At 40.0% G+C, this 27945-nt stretch overlaps 1 protein-coding gene across 1 annotated transcript; it reads left to right on the forward strand.

Annotated features, from left to right (window-relative positions):
- Positions 1-421: 421 nt before the first annotated feature.
- Positions 422-27677, forward strand: LOC149087896 (uncharacterized). Its single transcript, XM_089242461.1, has 2 exons — positions 422-587; positions 26592-27677. The coding sequence occupies exons 1-2, from the start codon at positions 506-508 to the stop codon at positions 26903-26905; spliced, it is 396 nt and encodes a 131-aa protein (XP_089098587.1). The 5' UTR covers positions 422-505; the 3' UTR covers positions 26906-27677.
- The last annotated feature ends 268 nt before the right edge of the window (positions 27678-27945 follow it).

A 27945-nucleotide genomic window follows, 5' to 3' on the forward strand; every position in this document is an offset into this window, starting at 1 on the left:
CATGACCCGTATTTTCCTGATTTTTTTTAACGAAAATGTCCCGTTTTTTTTTCAAGGAAGCTTTCTTAATTTTTTGTTCTTTTAAATAATGTATAAAGAAACTTTCCAGAGAGTATAAATTTTTTAAGGTAATTGTGATAAAAAATGTTGATACTTATCATGTACATTTGTCATTTTCAACTTTTTTTTTCTTGAATGTGTTTATTTTAGAAAATTATGATCAACTAATAGGAAACAATAATTACTTATATAATTCAATTTTAAAAGAATAAAATAAAACTTCAATATCACAAAATGATTTATTATGATATACATTGCATCAATAACATTTAAAAATTTATTTTATTCATAAACAATTATTATTATTATTATTTTCTATATATGACTTAACCGTGACTGCGCGTTTGAAGCAGACGCTTTTTTCTTGTTTTGGTGTAAATAAATCAGTTTCATATGATCAACGGTTGAGTCAAGAAGAAGCTGAAGAAGAGATCAGCTGGAAAAGATGATGTCTTCAATCATAGCTAATATGAGATCAACTCTCCGTATCAAATCTCATGGTGGCATTTCAATCATGCCCTTGTCAGGTATAAAAACTAATTTATAATATTCAATTTGGAATAACATTGATAGTTCTTTTCTTGAATTAAAATTATATGTTTATTATACAATAATAATGAACATCACAAAAAAGAGTAGCAACAATTATGTACCTACACATTATTTAGAGTTGGAATTTCTCACATATAAACTATCCCTTTATTTGTTTGGTATATAGTAATATATTCAAGAATTACTTTCAATAATTCACAGGATACTTTTAAACTGATTGAAGGTTTCTCAGATATATCAATAAAAGAAATGTCTCATTTGTGTTTCGCTTCAATCCATTTAGAAATTGAGATTTCATGGTATTAGTTATACATTTTTTATTGTCAATTATACAGTGTCATTTGTTCTTTGTGAATTATGTATTCGAAGATGATGACAGTCTTTTTATCTATTCACGTGAAGGTTTCAACAGTTTTCTTTTTCGAAGAGGAATCATCTTTGTATCAGTCAGCTGTTGAAACCTTCATATAAATTAAGTATTGCATAAGCATATAATCCTTAAACTGCGTGAAAGACAATCATTGTAAAGATCTTAACTTGAATCCATTTTCACCCTTCAAACCATATATTACCATCGACATATCTAACGTGATGATGCATGGGGCTGAATAAAATTTCTGAATTGGCAAGTGGGTATTTATTTGTCCAGTACCCCAAATTTAAATGTACCTGCTGACTAACCTGGCATCAAACAAGTTTGTTTAATCCTATTGGACGGATCTCCTTCATATCAACTTTACCTGGAATCTACTCTAATCAAAGCAGGGGGTATAGATAGATCAGTAGGCATACAAGTATTCTGTTTGTTAAAGGTTTGTTCAAAAATGACTGATTTCTTAACATACACAATTTTTTCTCTTAATAAACTAAGAAGAATGTATTGTATTAGCTGGCATGTGCTGGAAAACAGCAAGAGAAATCATGCCGGTGTATCCATATTTGCCAGCATACCAAAGAAATTTGAGTCACAGATTCTGGAAAATTCTTAAATATTTTTCTTCAAAAATCCATTGAATTAGCTGAATGCATACTGTGATCTTTCTTGAACCTCACTTTTCATGGCATGCAGAAAGGGCCACATTCCACCATTAGAAAAGCTGGTGTCTCCCAAGTTTGGCAGCATGCCAGTTAATGCAAGGAATATGGTATATGTTATGAAAAATGTCTGAAGTGTCTAGGCTCTTTGCAAAATGAACAGTATGTGGAGACTTGCCAATAACTTATATATATGATATTAAACAGCTTTTTTATGAAATGGAAAAAATAAAAACATTTATACGTTGAAAATCATACATGATGATATATGCTCTATAACCACATAATCTCCAATATAGCTATATATTAACCTCCTCGATACTAAACGAAATTTTGAATTTTTCGTTTTCTACAATAATGTTTAACTGTGTAACTGCAAAGAGTAGCTTCTGTTGACAGATGAATAATGATAATTTATCAAGAAATATTTAATACATATATATATATATAATTTAACGCCTCTACGAGCATTTTATTTAGTCAGGTGGAATTTTTTCAAAGTGCCATCTAGTGTCTCCTACAGGCAATGCCGGGACTGAGGAAATTGATTGGCTTGAGGCTAACTTTTTGAACGGTATGGATTAAAAACGAACAGTTATGGGAAAATATTGGGAATCGAGAAATATGGGCATCAAATATTGTTTAGGTAGGGTGGATACAGTAATATTTTACAGCTGTATCCCTTCAAAAAGTAGTTTGAAACAGCTAATTTAAAAATCAGTGTAAAAATTGCTGCATTTAGTTTAATAATCGATTACATTTATAATAGATATGTGTATCAAGCTTGTGCTGAACAAGTTCATCTAAACTATAGATGCTAGTCATATTGTGTTACATAAATGTTTGTATACAATAATTTTTGTTCAAGCATTGCAAAACACCAAAATCATGTATTTTACATGTAGCCAATTGTCAGGGCTTGATAATTCCCAGATGCCAGTTTGCCATGGTGGCTAAAAAGCTGGTATTGACCATACTTTATGCGTGGTTACTAAATTAAAATCTGATGCCAAAAAAATTATAAATTTATGAAGCTGTGGGAAATGATTACCAACTACTGAAAAGAGAAAAATTGCTCTAGAATATTTTTGTACAAAAACAATGTACTTAAATCCTACATTATTATTTTTGCGATTTGTCATGCATGTCCTGCTGTATGTGCCTATGAAAATAATTATTTCAGGTAAAAGTTATGACATACATTTTATACATCAGAAGATGAGAATTTTTTATTGCTGTCCGATTTACTCTCATAATCACTAAATTTTCTGGAAGGATTTTTTTTAACTTGCTCTTTAAGTGCCAAATGTTGGTTTGATTGAAACTCCAATTCTAACAAAATAGAGGTAACACTTTCAGGTAGCCAATAATATTTTTGTTTTTCAATAAGATCAGAAACTTCTTTTTTGGATTTTCTCACAAGAATATCTAGAATTGTTTATGAATTATAAAAAAATGAATCTATCTTTCTTCGTTATGAATCTAAGCTTGTGACAGAGGATGCTATAGTCTATGAATGAAATCATGTTTTGTGAACCATTTATATAGCTGTCCATTTATCTCTAACTTTAAATATGCCTTAGGGAGTGCAAGTTGGGGGCGCAATTCGCCTTCAACTACTGTTATAGGCAGTGGATTTTTAAGGGCAGTCTTGTAGTTTCAAGATTTTATAGCTCGAAGATTCCCAATTCTTTTTTTTTTTTGGATTTTGAGATTATGTACGAAAATCATTTACGCGTATGACATTAAGAAAGTCCACCCATGATCACTGCTATCACACGTCATTGTCATCGCTTTGTGTGCTCATATACTTCACCTTCAATAGCCCAAATTACATGTTTATTTCTACACATCTTGCAGTACATGTCTTGCGTCTCGTTTTGTCCTGTACATGTTTGTCTTCAGTGTCCAACCCCTCATTGTGGGCCCCGCTCCGGCGGGGAGGGGTCCTCCCGGATGGGGCATTGCTTCTTGCGTATGCTCCATCCGGGACGCTGTCTACCTGCGTGTTTGCCGTGCGTGGAGACCCGTAAGGCTGGAGATGGGGATCCTGGTTAGCCTGATGCGCTAGCTTTGGCCTCGGATTCAGCCGAAACGGGAGGCCTGGATTAGCCCCGTCCAGGTCAATCGGCTGTGGTCGCCTCGGTGGCTGAAGGGGTTACACTACTGGGCAGGTAGAGGGGCCGGGCCTGCCGGACGTCGTTGAGGTTTGTTGGTGCTGCTTCACGACGATCTTGGATCTTGAACGCGTCTGCTCGCCTGCTTTGGTGGTGTATAGCTCTCACCTAACCTGACGTTGCTACTAACCTTCACCGGTTACGTGGGCGCGTCCCCTCGTAGGGCTCCATGGTGGGCATGGTGGGTGAGAGTGGAACAATACCCATTCAAATATGGGAAAAACAAAAAATGCACCAAAACGTCAAAGAACTGCACTTAGTGAAACAATTGTCTCAGAAACCGCTTCTTCAAATCTGTCATCTGTCTCATTCTTCTTCTTGCATAGCTCTGATATCAATAAACAGCTGTCAAAAGTATCACCATTCCTGATTGATAAAGCTCTCTATGGCGCAGTTGGAACTCTGAAATCAGTGAAGGCTCTCCGTTCAGGAGACCTTCTCGTCGAAACTAACACTCCCAAACAAGCCGAACTCATTCAAAAGCTCACATCTCTCGGGGACATTCCCATAACAATCAAAATCCACCCCACGCTGAATTATTCACGTGGTGTCATCTCAGACCCTAACTTAATTAACATGGATGAAGATGAACTAACCCAGGAGCTAGCGTCTCAAGGCGTAACATCTGCCAAACATATCATGAGCCGCAAAGATGGCAATCTTGCTCCATCACGTAATATAATCCTGACATTTTCATCCCCAACATTGCCGAAAGATGTCAAAATCGGTTACTATAACCTCCATATCCGGCCATACATACCTAACCCTGTAAGATGTTTCAACTGCCAAAAATTCGGTCACTCACGAATGGCGTGCCGTGGTCAACCCACCTGCGCAAAGTGCGGTGAGAGGGACCACATTTCGGACAGCTGCACTAATTCACCATTCAAGTGCGTCAATTGCGGTGGCGACCACCCCGCATTTGACAGGAAATGTCCGAAATGGAATGAAGAAAAAGAGATCCAGAAGATCAAGGTTCTCAATAACATCTCATATATTGAAGCACGCCGTCGTGTAATCCCTAACCAAACTCCAATAGCTGGTACATCATACTCTAATATGGTAACAAATCCATCAACAGCTAATAAGACTAACAATGTCACGAAAGCATCTATAACAACTCAGACCGAACCCATAGCTGATACATCCACTCAAACATCATCTAACCAACCATGTAATAGTTGTGGCTGCTGTTGCTCTGCTGGAATACGGAAGGAGTCCACCACCTCCGAAGAAGCAGGAAAAGCAACAGCGAACACATTCAAAGTAACTACAGCTACTAAACCAAAATTCAATAGTGGAAATAAATCTAAAATTAAACTATTCAAGACCGGATATTCAAGAAAAGCCATTCAGAGAGCAAAGAAGAACCCTACATTACAAAACATGTCACTTCTTGATGACAAATCAATTGGTGACATGGATCTCGATAATCCTACAGAATCCGGTACTACTCGCCGGAAATTGGACCGAAATAAGTTCAAAGACCTTGAACCGTCTACATCTATTTGAAATTTATGGCCAACATTATTCAATGGAACATTCGTGGTCTTAGATCCAATTACGAAGATCTCAAGGATTTGATCAATCGCTATCATCCTGTTTGCGTGGCACTCCAGGAAACTTTTACGAAGCCCTCGGAGACATGGAACATCAGGCAACATTCCCTGTTTCGTATTGATTACGATGACGGGAGTAGGGCTTGCCGCGGTGTTGCTCTGCTGGTTCCACATCATGTGTCGTCGCGCGTTTTAACGCTGCGCACGAACCTGCAAGCCATCGCGGTGGAAATCTCTACAGGCCTAAGAATTACCATCTGTTCCATTTATTTGCCACCAAATGACACCATCTTACAGAGAGATCTAGAAGATCTGATTGATCAATTACCACCACCATTTTTTCTTCTTGGAGACTTCAATGCACATAACATAATATGGGGTTCTAACAGCAACACCCCTCGTGGGGAAATGGTTGAACGTCTATTAGACGACATGAACCTCGCCATCATGAATGATGGCAGTTTCACTCATTTCCATGCCCCGAACAATAGTTTCACTGCAATAGATTTATCGTTATGCTCACCTTCACTCTTGCCCAACTGGTCCTGGTCGGTTGATCCGGACCTCCACGGGAGCAATCATTTTCCTCTAGTGGTTAAGTGCCTTGATCGAAGCCATAGCATACCTGAGGGTCCTCCTCGGTGGAAGCTTGTGGCCGCCCGATGGGCAGACTTCACGGTCAAGGCAGAAATCACGGAGGATATGGTTTCGCAACCCGACGTCGACCATTGTGTCGACCTTGTGACCAGTTGTATCATCTCTGCAGCAAATGAAACAATACCTAAAGTCTCCTCGAAACTTCCTAAATTTCCTAAACCTTGGTGGAACCACGAATGTAGTCTTACGATTAAAGCACAAAAGAAAGCATGGAGTAGGTTCCGGCGGTATCCTACCCATGATAATAAGTTGGCATTTTTAAAAGCAAAGGCGATAGCAAGAAGAACCAGGCGCCAGGCTCAACGCGAGTCCTGGCAAAAGTTTACGACGGGAATCAATTCATCAACTTCATCCAAAATCATTTGGGACCGGATCCGAAAAATCAATGGTCATTATCAGTCTCATCCCATCACCATTTTAAATACCAATGGCACTATCATCAGCGATGTGAGGGATATTGCGGACACTATCGCCGCCCATTTCGCCGCTGTTTCCAGTGATGCGAACTATCCCCCATCGTTTCATCCCATTAAATCATCAGCCGAACGTACATCGTACACCTTCCGGCCTTTTACACCGGAGGGGTACTATTCATTGTTCACCCTTCATGAATTGACGACGGCCTTGCAGCGAAGTCCTGACTCAGCTGTAGGGCCCGATGCCATTCATTATTCCATGATTCGGCATCTCTCACCAGAATCACTCTCACATTTACTCATATTATTTAATCGGATCTGGGTCAGTCATTCATTTCCTGACACCTGGCGAGCAGCCATTGTTCTTGCATTCCCGAAGCCTGGCAAAAATCCTCAGCAACCTAAGAGTTACAGACCTATTGCTTTGACCAGTTGTCTATGTAAGCTCATGGAACGTATGGTCAACTATCGCCTTATGCACTACCTTGAGGTTAACAATATTTTATCTAAACATCAAAGCGGCTTAGACGGTTCAGGTCCACAACATGCAATATGTTACGCCTTGAGACATCAATAAGACAAGCATTTGTGAAGAGGGAGCATATGCTAGCCATATTTTTCGATATAGAAAAGGCCTACGATCGTACTTGGAGGCACGGAATTCTCTCCGACCTCTATAATTGCGGCTTGCGGGGCAACTTGCCCATTTTCATTAAGAACTTTCTCGCTCGCCGCATCTTCCAGGTACGGATTGGAAGCACATTATCAGCTCCCCAAATTCAAGAACAAGGTGTACCTCAAGGTAGCATTTTAAGTGTTACACTTTTTATTTTAAGACTCAACGGGGTGTTGAACCAACTCCCGTTGTCTGTCACTGGCGCACTTTACGTGGATGATCTGTTGATGTCATATCAATCAGTGAATATGAGGACAGCCGAGAGACAATTGCAAACCGCACTCAACAAGATCAGCAAGTGGGCACATAATAACGGCTTCTCATTCTCCGCTGACAAAACTGTCGCTATGCACTTTTGTCGGCGTCGAGACCTACATGATGACCCACAATTGTTTCTAAACAATAGTATAATACCAATAGTAGAAAATACAAAAGTCCTCGGCATCACATTCGATAAAAAACTTACTTTCAAACCTCATATTGCACAATTGAGAGCTCGTTGCATGAAGACGATGAACCTCTTGAAGGTCATCTCGTCTACATCATGGGGAGCAGACCGTAAGTCACTCATTCACTTGTATAAAGCTCTAATAAGATCAAAGCTTGACTACGGCTCCATTGTATACGGGTCAGCACCTCGGAGTTATCTGAGTGTGCTCGACCCAATTCATCATCTCGCTCTCCGCATTTGCTCTGGAGCTTTCCGAACTTCTCCCATGGAAAGCCTCTATGTCGAATGCAACGAGCCATCACTGACATCAAGACGCCAGCAACTTTCCTTGAAATATTATTTCAAAATGAAGTCTTTACCAGGTCATCCACTTCATCGTGTCATTTTTAATCCCTCATTTCATAGACTATTTGCTGCTCGCCCTTCATGTGTTCCATCTTACGGTCTTCGTATGAGAGCACTTGTGGAAGAACTAGAATTAGACATCAGTCGTGTGGCCCCAGTTGCTTGGCAACTGGCACCATGGGAGCAGTCTCTGCCAGATGTCTCTCTTTCATTATCATTATACCCTAGAGCCACCACAGCAGATGTCATATATCGACAGATATTCTTTAGGCACAGGGGTAGGTACAACAGGTACTTTCCCATATATACCGACGGCTCCAAGAGCCCTGGCCATGTCGGTTGTGCCTACATCTGCTGTGAGGAGACATCTTTCAAACTTCCCGATACATTCTCTATTTATTCGGCAGAGCTGTACGCAATCCTTCAGGCTCTACGTCATATACGACGCAAACGCCACCGACGATGCATCATTTATAGTGACTCTCTTAGCGCATTACAAGCACTGTGTTCCTGTACGTTTCACACTCATCCATTCATTCATGCCATTTTTCATGAACTGCATTACCTCATTCATCATGGTACCACAGTAAAATTTTACTGGGTACCAGGTCATGTAGGAATACCGGGCAACGAAAAAGCAGACACCGCAGCTCGAACAACAACTAACATTGACAATAACCTTTTGGTACCTGCCAGTGACCACTTCTCAATCCTCCGGGAAATGATGCATCACCGCTGGCAGGATCATTGGAACCATCAGATAAATAATAAACTTCATGCCATCAAGCCTACACTTGGCCTTTGGCGTTCGAGCTGCAGAACTAACAGAAAGGAGGAAGTTCTGCTTGCCCGGTTGCGCATAGGACACAGTCGCCTCACACAATCATATTTATTATTACGAGAGAGTCAACCAGAGTGCCCTCATTGTCAAAGTCCATTAACCATTGCTCATGCTTTTACTTGTTCACATCATCGTCATCATTTTAGGACCGCTTTTGGTCATAGTCATCTTTCACTTCATGACATTTTAAATGACAATAGCGATGCATCTCGCATTTTTAAATTCATCAAAGCCATTGGTTTATATGACAAATTATAGTTTTTACGATTTATGTCATTGTTTTACGTTTCATGTTCCTTTTTATGTTTTAGTTTTTTGACATGACAAAAGGACATCTTTCTTATTTTTATGTCTTGCTTTGGCGCAGTTTGACCAAATTGGTCCTTGCGCCAATAAATTCAAAATCCATCCATCCATGATCACTGCACTTAGCTTATCGGTCGAAAAACGCATTTTAGGGTCGAATTGAAGAATGCAAGTCGTTCAGAGGATTCTCCCATTCATCATTTATTACTGATAGTCACTTACTAGGATTGCGTGCTAGATAACTTTGAAGTACAATTTCAAGGATGAAGCCTACTATAAAAACATGCGCTGAATTTTTATGGGAAAATTAATTTCACAATTACTATTATTTCTGCATGTTTCGCTTTGAGCATCTTCCATTATGTGACTCGTAGACTCGTTCATTCAAGATGCGTTTTTCCCTCTTTTTTTTCACTCCTTATCTATGTGATAGACCTAGAGGTAGCACACAGAGGCTCTAAGTTGGGTCGTGAATTATGGACTGCCGAAATACAATGCGCACTCATTCGTTTGAGTGAATGTCCGGCCTTGAATGAAGTGTCCATAGGAAGTGTTTGAGAGTTTATAAGCGTCGCATGTGTGCTGTGAATGTGTATACGAATATTATTCTGAAGAAAAGTCAAAAGAAGAGTCTGCCAAATTAAGGGGAAAAAATCACGCACACGAGGGAACTTGGGAGCGTCTCATTCAACCGGGAATAGGATATTACTACTATGGAATATAATATTGAATTCGTTTATCACACATATTCGAGATATTCCTGCTGAGTTGCAACCCAGAGTCGTTTGTGCAGTTAATCCCCCCCCCCCCCCCACAAAATGATTTCATAACTGTTTTTTGTTCCCACAAAAATTTACCGCTTAGAGAAATTGCTCTCTTGCCATCCCTTCTAATAGTTCTGACCCCGTATTCCTTAGTTGTGTCCACGTTGCTCGTGTGATTTCTGAGCTCGTGAGCAATGGAAACAAATGAGGAGTCAATAGTTCGTGAGGAATTTGTTTCGAACTTTGAAGTCGGTATATTCGGTATACTCAGAGCAGGGTCACCTTTTCCAATCCGTAAAACCGAAAGGAGTGCCCCCATCTTAAAATCCAGAATTAATGTGATTTAAATCTTTGAATGCTACTTGAATAAGGTGGTTTAGTTGAGGTGTTGATCAAGAGACCCCCCGCGAGAGAGAGAGAGCACGAGAATAGGCATGGACATTGTGTGCGCTTAAGTATTTTAGTGAACACCGCTTAGTATAATCTAGGAGGTTGTGGCACCACGTTGCTCGTGAGCAATAGGATGCTTGATCTATAATTCTAGAATTTCAGATCAAGTCACCCTCTTCACGTGGCCAGGGCAGTGCCCTCGGGTGAATCGTAGATCTTGCTCCATAATTTATCTTCATTTGCCATTATTTACATCAATGATATCCTAACAATATAGAGTAAAAATAACTTTTAGAATTGAATCGCAACATTTTAACCTCAATAAATCTTCGTTGAGTTTTATTTTTGGAAAAAAATTCTACCGAGAGAGAATTGTGTGCATTTACTGTTTTTTAATTAGTAATGATAAGGAAGGATACAGACGTGAGGTTTAGCTATTCGATACCTCCGAATTCTATGAAAAGAGATTTTCTCCGAAAAGAAAATATAAAAAATATCAAAGTGTATTTGAGGTATTCACTTAAAAAAAACTACGTTTCCAAATTGCTTATTAAACATTCAGAAAGGAATTTCAAATTCAGAATACCCTCATTGCAATACTTAAATATCAATGGGATTTTCAAGCATGAACTCTTACTGTGGAAATAAATCGACTTGTGAGTAAAAGGAAGTCAAAGAGAAGGGATATGTATGTACATGCATACATGATTCCCCCAGAATTCAAAATGAATAATGAATTCAGATTCAACAAGTTGAATGTGACTGTAGAATAGCGCCATCTACGATTTGATCGACCGAGTGTGTTGATCGATATGCATTTGTTACCTGGTTAGTATAATAGCCAGGTGTTGCATGTTTGTATATGCCCCAGTACTGCGGCAATTTGTGTGAAAGCTGCTTACTCTTTTCTCCTCACGAACATCTGTTGAGTTTCTGACACATTCTCGAAAAAAAAAGCAGGAGGAGCGGGGGGGGGGGGGATACTCTGAATTAACTGAGTAAAGTTATTTGTGTTTTTAACCAAGGGTGCACGCTTGCAGGACTCGGGAGTTCAAGCTGGAAAACATTATACTGTATTGATTATGTTTTAAAAAGTGCGAGAATGTGGTTTGACGTTTATTGGGATTGTGCGGGGCAGTCCCTTATTAGTACCGGGAAGATGCTGAGGCCGTGATTGTTTCTGCGTTTACTGAGGCTGGCCCTACTTGATACATGTCATTATTGCTTTCAGAGAAAGAAATGTCCATGGATAGATAGAGATCAGCGTGCTGAAATACTCAACTGACTTCATTTTGTTGTTGGTGTATAGCAAGGATGGCCAACCTAACGGTCAGTTGCAGCGTCGCGGGCCCCCATTACGGGTTTCACTCCGACGTATAAGCCGCACCAGTAGAATGACCCGCACATTTGTATAAGCCATAAGTAATATGGTGAAACACGGATACTTCAGTCGCTATAATTTTACCCTGGCCATTGTATTCCCTTCCATCTTCATAAACATATTCATTGCTTTACTGTTTGCGTTCCCAGCCAGATATAATTCATAAAAAATTAGTATGTACAATACACTGTAAATTATTCTATCCAATCCATTCATAGTTTAAATTTTACAAATGAAATATTTTTTTTTCAAAAATTTTTCTGCAATTATTATTTTGGCAAAACAAGCAAGGTGCCAAACGAGGTGGCAGAAAAATAGGAAAAAAATTGCCCATGTGACAAGCTTTATGTGCAATTTGTGTTTGAAAAAGCAGTATGGTGAGAACATAGTAAATTATTTTCTTCACTAATAATAATCAATGTAAGTAATTTTCTGTTGTTGGAACGAATAGCTCAAATAATGATCATAAATTTGATTTTACACCATGTAAATTATTAATTTGAATTTGATAATTTATTTTTTACCTTGTCGAGGAACGCGCAAAATCCCCTCGTGGGCCAGCTGTTGGCCACATGGGCGGAGATACGGGAAGGTATGAGTTAGGGCTGAAGCATCAATATAGTGGAGCTGACTGATATAATGTATATATTCCAGGGCTGAACAAATCGCTGATAGGTCGCCATAGCTACTAAAAAGTTGGTATTGACACCTAAAATTTTCTTTGTGTAGTTACTAAATTGCAGGATGAGAGCAGCACAAAATGTTTAGAATTTAAACAGCATATCTAACAACATGAAAGAAGGTCACTATGCCCTAGAAAAGTCAAAATCAGCATTATTTTAGGCGTTTTTCTTCGGGTAAAAAATTTTTTGTCTCCTAAACAATTGTTCTGGCGACTAGATTTTTTTCGATTTGCCCAGCCCTGGTATATTCATATATATGAATTGACATCATCATGCCCTCCCCCAGCCTTTCAAGCCTATATCCGCCTATGGTTGCCATCCCTGGTGTGGAGTATTGATGATCGTTGTCCAGTCTCAAGGCTTGCACTGTGGATACAGTGCAATATGCAAAGACGTCCAAAGTGCTCGCTCGATTGGATTTTTATATACGAGATTTCGATTTCTGAATTGATTCTAGGGGTGCTTGGGTTCCGTGCTAGAAAAATACTTCCGAATCCACTAACAAACAACAGGCTAATACTTTTTTGCCATTTATACGATTTGCATGAGATTGAATTGCATACGCTAGCAGTTATTCAGCTTTTGGATGATTTCAAATTATAATTATTTCTTTGTTTTTTATTTTATCGTACTGATCCACGAATATTATCAAGGCGGGGAAGGCCACGAATATTATTAACGCAGCAATCCTGGAGAACAGTAGATTTTTCGGGGACAAAGTAAAAAAAATTAATTCCATTTTAAACCATAATGTCGAAAATCTCCCCACAAAAGTCTTAGTTACAGATCCGTGTATTAGTCATTTCTCACATTATCAAGTTTCGGTTTTTGTAAACGGATAAAAATGTCCACACCATTCTCTCAGTTGTTTTATCACAAACCAAATGTGTGTGTATGTTAAATAGGTGTATTTATTGTTAAATCAATTTTCTTTGGGATATATGTTGATACTTTTTCCTTTCTTCTTTTATCGAAAGATCTTTAGCCCAAGTTCAAAGTCCAAAATATGTCTGTCCTCTGGGGACTTTTCATGACTAATCTGCTTGGTTTTTATCACAAAAACACACTACTTCATATTTTTGAATGTGTTGAGGTCGTAGGCGAAAGAAAAGAATGTCGCCAAATTACTTGTATTTAAAAATTTTTTCTCTAACGATGTTTGTGTTTATCATTTAGCTGCAAAAATGACTAACAAGTGATTCTGGCATAGACAATAATTTGCTGGGATTTCTTGGATAATTCCTGATGAAATATTAGTCTTATATACGCTTTTTTTTAGGTTCCCATTGATAAAGCCCGACCTCTTTTGCATAAATTGTTTGTTTTATCACGTTCATAAATATTGGCTTCATTTTTCCAGGATCATGGAAACTCCTATCAACATATGGTGTTTAAGTAAAAAAAATCAATAATTTCCGTCTATTCTTTAAACCAACTGTAATTTTTCCAGATGGAATTCACTGTATTTAAACTGGGGGTGATAGTTTTAAAAGCCGCATTATACATATATAAGCACGAAATTGAAAATTTCCTTATATGAGAGTACAATAACCTCTCGTTGAAGCAAGCATCTGATATTTCGAACTTTTAAAACCATTGTTAGAAATTTAATTAATTTTAGAACTAAGGCAGTTTTTACTGATGGTTGAAAGGTTTCGGATCGTACAACGAAACGATGAACCTCTCCACTGATTACATAAAGTACAAATGACTGGATACCAAGCGAAGATAATTTCGGAAAGAAAAGTCGCATTCCACTGTGGGGGAATCGAACCACCAACATCTCACTGTCTGGATGAATGCTCTACCATTAAGCTACAGAGGACAGACATTTTCTAACCTTAGAACAGTAATTTTACAGTGATTTTTAATAACTCGGGTTCTGATTCCAAGATAGTTTTAAATGAGAACTACTGATAAAATTATTCGCGAAATTTCACGAAGTAAAGGAATTCTGTGTGTAATGAAAGGAAAAAAAATTAAAAATTTGCCGTTCCGTGGGCAATTAGCCTTTTTTTACGGTTGAAAGCAATACAAAAGGAATAAAATTTACGAGCAAAGTAATAATAAATATGATGTCCCTAGCAGGGCCGTAAATAGGATTTTCGGGGGGGAGGGGTGGAGGCAAACATGATTTTGCCGCCCTTTTCACGTTAAAAGTCGAGAATTTTATAGCAGTGCTTCTTGTTCCCTCTAAAATTTGTAGCCCGGGGCGATTACTCCCCTCTTGTTCCGGCCCTGATCCCTCTCATTCTGATACTTTAGGAACGCCTTTCGCAGAAGAGATAAAACCCATTAGCGGATTGAGGTTGCGCACCTGTTTTAGATCATTTTGAAACTTAAAATTGTCAGTTATATCCCGACGTATTTCAAATTTTTGGGGGAACAAGAAGCACTGCTATAAAATTCTCGACTTTTAACGTGAAAAGGGCGGCAAAATCATGTTTGCCTCCACCCCCCCCCCCCCCATGAAAATCCTGTTTGTATTATCCGAAATCTTTTAATGTCAGTAAAAACCAGTGGCGTCGGAGCCGGGGATGCTGTGGGTGCTCGAGCACCCACGGAAGTTTGTAGAAAGGGTCCGAGCACCCACAGAATTGATTCAAAAATCGAAATTTCCTACATGAATCTCAAGACGGGCACCCACAGGTTCGGAACACTTCCGACGCCCCTGGTAAAAACTGCCCAAGTTGAGCACCTACCGTTCCATTAAAATCTGTCCAAGTTGTAGAGGTGTCAAAGATATAGAGGTAAAGTGTTTTGTGAATCTTCTCTTAAATTAATAGTATATAGCTATCAAGAGAGAATCCCAGAAGAAGTTCCTTGTTGGGTGAATCAAACAGAAATACAGCATATTATGGTGAAACGATGGCTAGTGTTTTATTGTATGTCTTGTTTCTTTGTTCGTTGAGGATTCTTTTACAAGCTCAGCAGTAGTTGGGATCAAGCGAAACTAGATTTATGGGGTGTTTTTCGCGAGAGAGAGGTCGGTAGCAATGTCTGTATCAACAGATTTCAATATATACGTCCTCTTCTCTCGTGTAAATCTGTCAAGAAAACCCCTATTTGTCCCCCAACATTCTTTGTTTGTGGGAGAGTGAAAGTATCTTTTCATGTGAAGAGAATCGTGTTTATTCATTTTTTTTTTTTTTGCATGCTTTTAAGGGGTTTGTATTCCGGGGTCTGCATGACACATCCCAATGGAATTCCGATGACGCAGGCCAGACTTCATCTGTATTATTTCCTTTTCTTGATAGCCATGTGCGTTACACGTGTCTGTCTTCTCTATGCTTTCTCAATATAATGCTGGGGTGTAATGTGATAGGCCTCCTCGTGGTGCACCCTGGGTAATGCTAAATCTATCACACGTCATTGTCATCGCTTATTTGTGCTCATATCCTTCACTTTCAATAGCCAAGATTACATGTTTTTTTCTACACATCTTACAGTACTTGTCTTGCGTCTTGTTTTGTCCTGTACATGTTTATGTCTTGTGTCCAACCCCTCATTGTGGACCCCGCTTAGGCGGGGAGGGGTCCTCCCAGACGGGGCGTTGCTTCTAGCGTATGCTCTGTCTGGGACGCTGTCTACCTGCGTGTTTGCCGTGCGTGGAGACCCGTAAGGCTGGAGATGGGGATCCTGGTTAGCCTGATGCGCTAGCTTTGGCCTCGGATTCAGCCGAAACGGGAGGCTTGGATTAGCCCCGTCCAGGTCAATCGGCTGTGGTCGCCTCGGTGGCTGAAGGGGTTACACTACTGGGCAGGTAGAGGGGCCGGGCCTGCCGGACGTCGTTGAGGTTTGTTGGTGCTGCTTCACGACGATCTTGGATCTTGAACGCGTCTGCTCGCCTGCTTTGGTGGTGTATAGCTCCCACCTAACCTGACGTTGCTACTAACCTTCACCGGTTACGTGTGCGCGTCCCCTTGTAGGGCTCCATGGTGGGCATGGTGGGTGGGAGTGGAACAATACCCATTCAAATATGGGAAAAACAAAAAATGCACCAAAACGTCAAAGAACTACTCTAAGTGAAACAATTGTCACAGAAACCGCTTCTTTAAATCTATCTACTGTCTCATTCTTCTTCTTGCACAGTTCTGATAATGATAAACAGCTGTCAAAAGTATCACCATTCTTGATTGATAAAGCTCTATATGGCGCAGTTGGAACTCTGAAATCAGTGAAGGCTCTCCGTTCAGGAGACCTTCTCGTCGAAACTAACACTCCCAAACAAGCCGAACTCATTCAAAAGCTCACATCTCTCGGGGACATTCCCATAACAATCAAAATCCACCCCACGCTGAATTATTCACGTGGTGTCATCTCAGACCCTAACTTAATTAACATGGATGAAGATGAACTAACTCAGGAGCTAGCGTCTCAAGGCGTAACATCTGCCAAACATATCATGAGCCGCAAAGATGGCAATCTAGCTCCATCACGTAATATAATCCTGACATTTTCATCCCCAACATTGCCGAAAGATGTCAAAATCGGTTACTATAACCTACATATCCGGCCATACATACCTAACCCTGTAAGATGTTTCAACTGCCAAAAATTCGGTCACTCACGAATGGCGTGCCGTGGGCAACCCACCTGCGCAAAGTGCGGTGAGAGGGACCACATTTCGGACAGCTGCACTAATTCACCATTCAAGTGCGTCAATTGCGGTGGCGACCACCCCGCATTTGACAGAAAGTGTCCGAAATGGAATGAAGAAAAAGAGATCCAGAAGATCAAGGTCCTTAATAACATCTCATATATTGAAGCACGCCGCCGTGTAACCCCTAAGCAAACTCCAATAGCTAGTACATCATACTCTAATATGGTAACAAATCCATCAACAGCTAATAAGACTAACAATGTCACCAAAGCATCTGTGACAACTCAGACCGAACCCATAGCTGATACATCTACTCAAACATCATCTAACCAACCATGCAATAGTTGTGGCTGCTGTTGCTCCGCTGGATTCCGGAGGGAGTCCACTACCTCCGAAGAAGAAGCGGGAAAAGCAACAGCGAACACATTCAAAGTAACTACAGCTACTAAGCCAAAAATCAATGCTGGAAATAAATCTAAAATAAAACTATTCAAGACCGGATATTCAAGAAAAGCCATTCAGAGAGCAAAGAAGAACCCTACAGTACAAAACATGTCACTGCTTGATGACAAATCAATTGGTGACATGGATCTCGATAATCCGCCAGAATCCGGTGGTACTCGCCGGAAATTAGACCGAAATAAGTTCAAGGACCTTGAACCGTCTACATCCATTTAAAATTTATGGCCAACATTATTCAATGGAACATTCGTGGTCTTAGATCTAATTACGAAGATCTAAAGGATTTAATCAATCGCTATCATCCTGTTTGCGTGGCACTCCAGGAAACTTTCACGAAGCCCTCGGAGACATGGAACATCAGGCGACATTCCCTGTTCCGTATTGACTACGATGACGGGAGTAGAGCCTGCCGCGGTGTTGCTCTGCTGGTTCCACATCATGTGTCGTCGCGCGTTCTAACGCTGCGCACGAACCTGCAAGCCATCGCGGTGGAAATCTCTACAGGCCTCAGAGTTACCATCTGTTCCATTTATTTGCCACCAAATGACACCATCTTACAGAGAGATCTAGAACAACTGATTGATCAATTACCACCACCATTTTTTCTTCTTGGAGACTTCAATGCACATAACATGATTTGGGGTTCTAACAGCAACACCCCTCGTGGGGAAATGGTTGAACGATTGTTAGATGACATGGACCTTACCATCATGAATGATGGCAGTTTCACTCATTTCCATGCCCCAAACAATAGTTTCACTGCAATAGATTTATCATTATGCTCACCTTCACTCTTGCCGAACTGGTCCTGGTCGGTTGATCCAGACCTCCACGGGAGCAATCATTTTCCTCTAGTGGTTAAGTGCCTTGATCGAAGCCATAGCATACCTGAGGGTCCTCCTCGGTGGAAGCTTGTGGCCGCCCGATGGGCAGACTTCACGGTCAAGGCAGAAATCACGGAGGATATGGTTTCGCAACCCGACGTCGACCATTGTGTCGACCTTGTGACCAGTTGTATGATCTCAGCAGCCAATGAAACAATACCGAAAGTCTCCTCGAAACTTCCTAAATTTCCTAAACCTTGGTGGAACCACGAATGTAATCTTACGATTAAAGCACAAAAGAAAGCATGGAGTAGGTTCCGGCGGTATCCCACCCATGACAACAAGTTGGCATTTTTAAAAGCAAAGGCGATAGCGAGAAGAACCAGGCGCCAGTCTCAACGCGAGTCCTGGCACAAGTTTACCACGGGAATCAATTCATCTAAAGTCATTTGGGACCGGATCCGAAAAATCAATGGTCATTATCAGTCTCATCCGATCACCATTTTAAACACCAATGGCACTATCATCAGCGATGTGAGGGATATTGCGGATACCATCGCCGCCCATTTCGCCGCTGTCTCCAGTGATGCGAACTATCCCCCATCGTTTCATCCCATTAAATCATCAGCCGAACGTACATCGTACACCTTCCGGCCTTTTACACCGGAGGGGTACAACTCATTGTTCACCCTTCATGAACTGACGACGGCCTTGCAGCGAAGTCCTGACTCAGCTGTAGGGCCCGATGCTATTCATTATTCCATGATTCGGCATCTCTCACCAGAATCACTGTCACATTTACTCATTTTATTTAATCGGATCTGGGTCAGTCATTCATTTCCTGACACCTGGCGAGCAGCCATAGTTCTTGCATTCCCGAAGCCTGGCAAAAATCCTGAACAACCTAACAGTTACCGACCTATTGCTTTGACCAGTTGTTTATGTAAGCTCATGGAACGCATGGTCAACTATCGCCTTATGCACTACCTTGAGGTTAACAATATTTTATCTAAACATCAAAGCGGCTTTAGACGGTTCAGGTCCACAACATGCAATATGTTACGCCTTGAGACATCAATAAGACAAGCATTTGTGAAGAGGGAGCATATGCTAGCCATATTTTTTGACATAGAAAAGGCCTACGACCGTACTTGGAGGCACGGAATTCTTTCCGACCTCTATAATTGCGGCTTGCGGGGCAACTTGCCTATTTTCATTAAGAACTTTCTCGTTCGACGCATCTTCCAGGTACGGATCGGAAGTACATTATCAGCTCCCCAAATCCAAGAACAAGGTGTACCTCAAGGTAGCATTTTAAGTGTAACACTTTTTATTTTAAGACTCAACGGGGTGTTGCACCAACTCCCGTTGTCAGTCACTGGCGCACTATACGTGGATGATCTGTTGATATCATATCAATCAGTGAATATGAGGTCAGCTGAGAGACAATTACAAACCGCACTCAACAAGATCAGCAAGTGGGCTCATGATAACGGTTTCTCTTTCTCCGCTGACAAAACCGTCGCTGTGCATTTTTGCCGGCGTCGTGAGCTTCATGATGACCCACAATTATTTTTAAATAATAGTCAAATACCTATTGTAGAGAATACAAAATTCCTCGGCATTACATTTGACAAGAAACTTACATTTAAACCTCATATTTCACAGTTGAGAGCTCGTTGCATGAAGACGATGAACCTCTTGAAGGTCATCTCTTCTACATCATGGGGAGCAGACCGTAAGTCGCTCCTCCACTTATATAAAGCTCTAATACGATCAAAGCTCGACTACGGTTCCATTGTATACGGGTCAGCACCTCGGAGTTATCTGAGTGTGCTCGACCCAATTCATCATCTCGCTCTCCGCATTTGCTCTGGAGCTTTCCGAACTTCTCCCATGGAAAGCCTCTATGTCGAATGCAACGAGCCATCACTGACATCAAGACGCCAACAACTTTCTTTGAAATATTATATCAAGATGAAGTCTTTACCAGGTCATCCACTTCATAATGTCATTTTCAATCCGTCATTTCATAGACTTTTTGCTGCTCGACCTTCATGTGTTCCATCTTACGGTCTTCGTATGAGGGCACTTGTGGAAGAACTACAAATAGACATCAGTCGTGTGGCCCCAGTTGCTTGGCAACTGGCACCATGGGAGCAGTCTCTGCCAGATGTCTCTCTTTCGTTATCATCATACTCTAGAGCCACCACAGCAGATGTCATATATCGACAGATATTCTTTAGGCACAGGGGTAGGTACAACAGGTACTTTCCCATATATACCGACGGCTCTAAGAGCCCTGGGCATGTCGGTTGTGCCTACATCTGCTGTGAGGAGACATCTTTCAAACTTCCCGACATATTTTCTATTTACTCGGCAGAGCTGTACGCAATCCTTCAGGCTCTACGTCATATACGACGCAAACGCCACCGACGATGCATCATTTATAGCGACTCTCTTAGCTCATTGCAAGCATTGTGTTCTTTTACTTTTCACATTCATCCATTTATTCATGCCATTTTTCATGAACTGCATCACCTCATTCATCACGGTACCACAGTAAAATTTTACTGGGTACCAAGTCATGTAGGAATACCGGGCAACGAAAAAGCAGACAACGCAGCTCGAACAACAACTAACATTGACAATAGCCTTTTGGTACCTGCCAGTGACCACTTCTCAATCCTCCGGGAAGTGATGCATCGCCACTGGCAGGATCATTGGAACAATCAAATTAATAACAAATTACATGCCATCAAGCCCACACTTGGCCATTGGCGTTCGAGCTGCAGAACTAACAGAAAGGAGGAAGTTCTGCTTGCCCGGTTACGCATAGGACACAGTCGCCTCACACAATCATATTTATTATTACGAGAGAGTCAACCAGAGTGCCTTCATTGTCAAAGTCCATTGACCATTGCTCATGCTTTTACTTGTTCACATCATCGTCATCATTTTACGACCGCTTTTGGTCATAGTCATCTTTCACTTCATGACATTTTAAATGACAATAGCGATGCATCTCGCATTTTTAAATTCATCAAAGCCATTGGTTTATACGACAAATTATAGTTTTTACAATTTATGTCATTGTTTTACGTTTCATGTTCCGTTTTATGTTTTAGTTTTCTGACATGACAGAATGACATTTTTCTCATTTTTATGTCTTGCTTTGGCGCAGTTTGACCAAATTGGTCCTTGCGCCAATAAATTGAAAATCCAATCCTCAATATAATGCTCATATTCTAAACATTTTAGTTCTTTAATATGCTCTGTGTGTTTGGTAACACTTCAGTGCGTTATCGCGATATTATTCTACAACTATATTTGACCAGGAAGTAATGATAATGTTTTGGATGTTGCAGAACGTCATTGAAGTGTTTTAGGGCACACCGCTTGAGAATCACTGCCTTATTTACTATTTTCTTCGGTTATTAGCATTAATGTTAGAAGAAGAAGAAGAAGAAAAAACAGCTCTAGTGTTAGAGAAAAAAAAATTCAGGAAAATATGACGAAATATTTACTATTTTTTACTGTGTTTGTGTGACTGTATCCACTAATAGTTCCTCGTGATTCGGGAGCAGGCAGTCAGGGGCGTCTTGTAATCATTAAGTGCATTTTTATTTATTTTTGCCCATTGCATCATTAAGTTGCAATCGTTTTTTTGAGGACAATCCAAAATCATCTTCGAATATGAAGTATTAATGTGATATTTCAAGTTCTCGTTACTGTTACGTATATCCTTAATATTTAATTCAGTCTTGTTTAAAAATAGTCAGTAAGTTTGTGTGTAGTTTTAATGAATGGGAATTGACTATGAGAGTGAAATTTAGTTACTCAATAAATAACAAAATTAATTTCATCACGTTTGGTGAATATTGCAGTTTTTCAGTCAAAATTTTGTTTTCCTTTTCTGGATCTAACACCGGGTCGATTTGGTTTCGATTATGATGGTGTTGCCATTGTGTTTTTTCGACATTAAAATATCACTTCACTTCTTGTTTCTTGAGCAGCGGCGGCTTCTCAAGTGACAAAATCATGTTACTTGTCGTTATCTTTAGACTTGAAATTATCGGATTCTTGTATTTATGTTTGTATGTTTCAATTATGCCTACTACTTGTATAATCTGGCATTAGCATTATCTAAGCCAGTCCCTATTTCACATTTGCACGTCTGGTTCAAAACCTGACTGGAACATAAATATCTTTATCGAAACTCTATGTTGTGCCCTGGGTGCCTGGGCCCAAACATGCCCTGGGTGCGAAAGCTGACCGAGGTATGAAATTCATGAATTTTGCTAATTCATGGATGGCTGGGCGATGGAATATAATGTGCGGTTACCAAGACTACTGGTTCCCAACCCTCCTTTCGTGATACGAAGCAGTTTTTGAATATTTTTTTAAGTTGACACGCAAAGAAAGAGATGACATGTTTGTTCTTTGATGGACCACGTGTATTCAATTGCAAGGTGACCTTCACACGTTAGTTCATTGCTTTCCCACATCGGCCCCGTTTATGGACGTGCTCAATCTTTAAAATTTTATAAAAATTTGAAGTTCGTCAAACCATATCATAGAGTTCAAAATATGTCTTATGGTGCATGCGAAATGGGATCAATAAACTTTCGGTTCTAGAACAGAGGCGATCATGATTTACCGCCTGTGGGCTACACAAATTTTATCACCCTTCTCTCTTTCTAGTCTTGACCACTTACGGGCCCTTCAAGTATTACGTAAGCAAATTTTATCAGCTCTGCCCCTCTGAATCCTAACTCATATTTTCATAAAGGGTGGTTGATGACGTAAGCATTATCCAAACCCCCCTCCCCCTTGTCATCAAAAGTCAATAAATCGAAAATCCCCTTCCCCCCCCCCCCATCGATGATGACGTAATACTTGAAAGGCCCCTTATTCCTCTAATTTTCCACCCCATACCCACGTAGCTCCACCCCAATAAATACGCCTCTATCTCTAAATCACTCTTGCAAACATTCACATTCTTGCACACTTTCTTGGTCACTCACTCTCTAAGTCACTCTTATCACTCCCCTGCTTACACACCCCCAAAAAAATTATTTTGGTCGCTCACTGACCTGATCTTTCATTCCCTAGTTCACTCTTTTGGTCATTCACATGTTTGCAGACACTCTAGTTCACTCTTTCGGTCATTCACATGTTTGCAAACACTCTAGTTCACTCTTTCGGTCGCTCATTGACCTGTTTTCTTGCTCTTTGGGTCATTCACTGACCTGGTCCTTCGCTCCGAAGGCAGAGGTAAATTTTTGGTAAATTTTTTTTCACAAGTGCTCAAAGTTCTTACCATTCACATTATGCACAAAAATAAATAAATAAAATTGTGATTCTGTTTTTTTGTGTGTGTGTTTTGTACTTCCCCTAAAAGTTTGTACGTTGAATTTTGAATCACCCTGTATAAATTTTTCATAATAAATTATAGTCATATAAGCACATTCATCTCACCCGTTTGTCAAGCATATATGTACATTTTGTTTGGTGAATTATGAATTTTCACCAATTTCGTCTTGTGAAAGCTCTCTACTTCCCGCCATTGGCAATTTTTCAGAAATTTTAAGGATAGCTGGCAACTTTACTTGCCTTTGACAGTTTTTTGGCTCTAGTTGGCAACTTTACTTGCTCTTGAATTTTTATTTATTTACTGTTTTGGTTATAATTTGGCTTTAACTTGCATATGACAATTTTTTTGGCGATAATTTTTGGCATCCCGTATTTTTTTTATGAAGAAATATAGTCAGCGTAGGTATTTATTGTGCTGTGTGTAGTGATACTTTTCTACCGAAATACCTTTGGCGGGCCGTATGAAAGATCTTGGAGGGTTGCATGCTCTAGTTTACCGATCAGTATTCCAGGAGGTGTTTGCAGTTACTAAGTCCGTATCATTCACTGCCGAAACACGAGCCGCCAGAGCATTTAGCTTGTGCACGAACAAATGGACGTATCCAAGACAAAATGAGCGAACTACGTCGTAATAATCCAAGGTCTGAATGATTCATTAATTTTTTAAGGGAGGAAAAAATTTAGTGATATGATACATTCAAGAGAGGTGCGTGTTGCTTCTGTGGGTTTGGTGCCCCCGTTGGTGTGCTGAACACGTGAGCAGCTCGCTGCTTTTAACGTGACTGTTACCGCGAGGTCGAATTCTCTACTTCTTCCTTTTGCCCCCGCCAATGATAAATCAAGGACGATGGAACGAAATTGTTAACCCAGACGTCTGGCTGTAGAACGAAAGAAAAAAAAAGAATAAAATAACGCACGAACGAATATTATAGATTATACCCAACTGGCCAGAAACATCGCGAATTTGAATTTGTGCCATAAACGACGAGAGCCTACGATGTTCTCCTTGTTACAGACTTGAACTTTCAATACGAGTACACTGCGGTGATCATTGCATGTGAATTCCACCGGCTGGGATCATTTCATAGTTTCGGAATAAGATCACTCACGTGTGTATAAGTAGAGACAGAGTGGTGAATTATGAATTACTTTTTAAAAGTAAACAGCAATAAAGTTTGAGAAGAGACATGGTTTTTGAAATCTAAATGCTAATGCGTATAATAAATATCAAAAGAGAATGTCTAATATGTTTGATCCCGAGAACATATACCCTGTGTTTTATGAGAAACAAAAAATGTGTAAGAGCAAGGTGGTAACTAGGATTTTTATGGAGGGGTGAGGGATATGATTTGTTGCCCCCCCCCCCACCATTTCAATGTTCAATGACTTAATAACGGTATTCTTCTGTGAAATTGGCTGGGGCAGTCCTTCCTCCACCCTTCTAGTTCCGGCCCTGTATAGGAGGATCCTCTCCCTCCTCCCCCCATAGATTTTCTACCAAGTTTAAAGTGAAAAAAAATCTTTGTGAAAAGAGACCTGCCAGCCTTGTCCTAGTTGGAAGAATATGCATACCGATATCGCAGAGAGGCATAAAATGGTTTTCGCACCGGGTTGCAAAATGCCTAATCATAGCCCTACGCAGAATGGGGAGTAGACCAAGAGCCACTAGAAGGTATAGCTTTAACCCACTCACATACAGGTTTTTGGCAACAAACTGGAATGATCTCTATTTGAAGTATCGGCGATACAACTGGTTTTCTTGTTAGAAAAAGGAAGAAAAAGAAATAGGGAAAAGAGAAAAAAAAAAAAAAACAATGGAGAAGTATCGAAAACAGACATAGAAGAGGAAAAGCAATACAGTATAGAAAGTTGAAAGATGCATTATATGCGGAAGGGATCACACTCTGATACACTAAAAAAGGAGTAGAAAGAACGGGAAGAGGAAAAAAGCAACTTTCTTTCATAGGGTTGCAATGAAGTTTTCGATGATAAGAAAAGAGCTTAAAAAAACAGGGATAGCTGGAGTGAATTTCTTAAATTTGCGTTCGGACCAGATATTTCATCCGTCATCGTTAAGGAGGTTGATGAGGCTCCTATGGGTTGGTTTAAGATAGGGGGTGCTGAAAAAAATATTAATACGTTTGGGATACTTGAGCTGGCCACATTTTCAAAATACAAAAGATCGCTAGTTATAGCTGAAAATGATGCCAATGGTAAGGGGCCATTCAAGTATTATGTAAGCACATTTTTAACCATTTTTACCCCCCCCCCCCCCCTCAGCAAAATTTCGTCATCAGCTATGCCCTTCTGAATCCTAACTCATGTTTTCATAAAGGGCGGTTGATGACGTAAGCATTATCCAACACCCCCCTCCCCGTCATCAAAAGTCAGCAAATCGGAAACCCCCCCCCCCCATCGATGATGGCGTAATACTTGAACGGCCCCTAATCAGGACCACCAATTATGGCAGAAATCACTGAAAAATTGCAAAATGGCGGAAATGAAGCGCTGCTGGAAATTGTAGTTTAATGAAATGCAATTCATTAAAAAAAAAGTTGAACATGACAAATATTTGTTTTCAGTGATGATTATCATAATACAGTGAAACCTGTCCAAGACGGACACTGTATGAAACGGAAACCTGACTTAAACGGAATCAAATCGGTCTGTTCAATGATTAGTGCTTTTATTTGCACTTTTATAAAACGGAAATCTGTCTGAAACGGAATATTATTTCAGTCTGTTGACGTTTCGTTCAGGTTTCATTGTATGATTGATAAGTTGGGAAAAATAATTTTAATCGTGGTCACATTACATTAGTTGTTTACATGTTATTTTGGTTCCATTCAGATTTTCATTTTTGCTGCAAAGCATAAATGTGTAAATTTTCTTTATAACTATCATTAATTTATCTAAAGTTCTTTTTACAATATTATGTAAGAATCTCGAAAATCTTGTAACTTAATATAGAAGGGCCTCTCCAAAATTTCTGGCTTTTTTTAATATCGTATCTGTTTGCCTTATTTGGTACAGGTGGAACAGTAGAAGGAGCTCTCGGTTGCATCAGAAATATCAGCTGTTCCAGTGCCACTGGTTCAGCCAGTGGAGAGACAGATTTCAAGAACAGAATCCGAGGCAAGACGCCTACTGGTAAATTGGATGATACGATAACGTCACCACCACAACCACCGCCACTGGATTCGAAGAACTCGGCATCTGATCCTGATCCGTACGCTCCTTTCCCGGACAACACCAATCCTAGGACGGGAGAAGTCGGAGGCCCGACTGGCCCGGAACCCACACGATACGGTGATTGGGAAAGGAAAGGAAGAGTCACAGATTTTTAAGAGGGGAGGAGGTGGAAAGCCTTTCCATTTCCAATCAGTTATTAGAGTCCAGTCACTTCACTAGATTATACTGTATTACGCAGTATCGAGGGACTATCAATACAACCTCGCACAACTATTTTTTTTTTCTTCTTGTGATTATGTTACTGAGAAAGATACGTGTATGCGTGCAAAATGTTGTTGTCTTATGCGTATAAATGCGTATTTTTGTATAACGTCGATATTAACGTCCCGTGTTATGTTACTTTTCCTTGATTAAATGCAACTGCCAAAGTTATTTTCCCGTAAGCTCTATAGCGTTGCCGCCCTTGCTCAGCTCGGGTAGAGAAAGATTACAGGGCCTCTTTTTTTTCTTCCGGACGACTAGCGTATTATTATATTTACATTTTCATAAAAAAATTTGAAGCGTTGTCATACTTTTAATTTTTTGAATTTTTTTTCCATTGATATAGTTCTGTGTGCGTGTACTTTTTCTTCGCTTTTATTACCACGACTGCGTTATCCTGCTGTCGCACACTTCCCTAAAGGTGGCTCTGACTTACGGAAAATAATTAATCAACAATAATGTGCTTATAGTTACTCAGTATAACTCTATTTTGTTTAACAGCCATTGTTATAAAAAGTGTTGAATATTTCAAAAATTGCAAGAGAGCATATATTATTTTTTTATAGCGAGAAAATATTATACGCATATGTTTTTTGTATTGTTTATATCATGTTGTTGTGTAACGTGTGAGAGAGAGAATTGCAATTAAATCGCATAATTTTTGTCGTTGCGAGAATTATTTCCATTACGCTGGAAAAATACATTAATGATTTATGTTTGCTTCTAGGCAAAGTTCCTTCTGAATTGTTTTATTTTTCTTTCTTTCTCACGTGCTTGCACCTGGTAAGCTGTGGATGGCTAGATGTCCCGGTTTTTAGCTATTAAATTCACTGTCCCGAAAAAAGGCTTTCGATACGTCTGTTTGTAGCGTTTTTTCCTTGCGCAATCATCAAATACAATTATTTTCAACATTTATTACGCAGAGTTATTTCAT

Source organism: Pholcus phalangioides, unplaced genomic scaffold (assembly GCF_987345545.1).
Source record: "Pholcus phalangioides strain wild (caught in Gottingen) unplaced genomic scaffold, Ppha-v1.0 ptg000003l_1, whole genome shotgun sequence".
NCBI lineage: Eukaryota > Metazoa > Arthropoda > Arachnida > Araneae > Pholcidae > Pholcus > Pholcus phalangioides.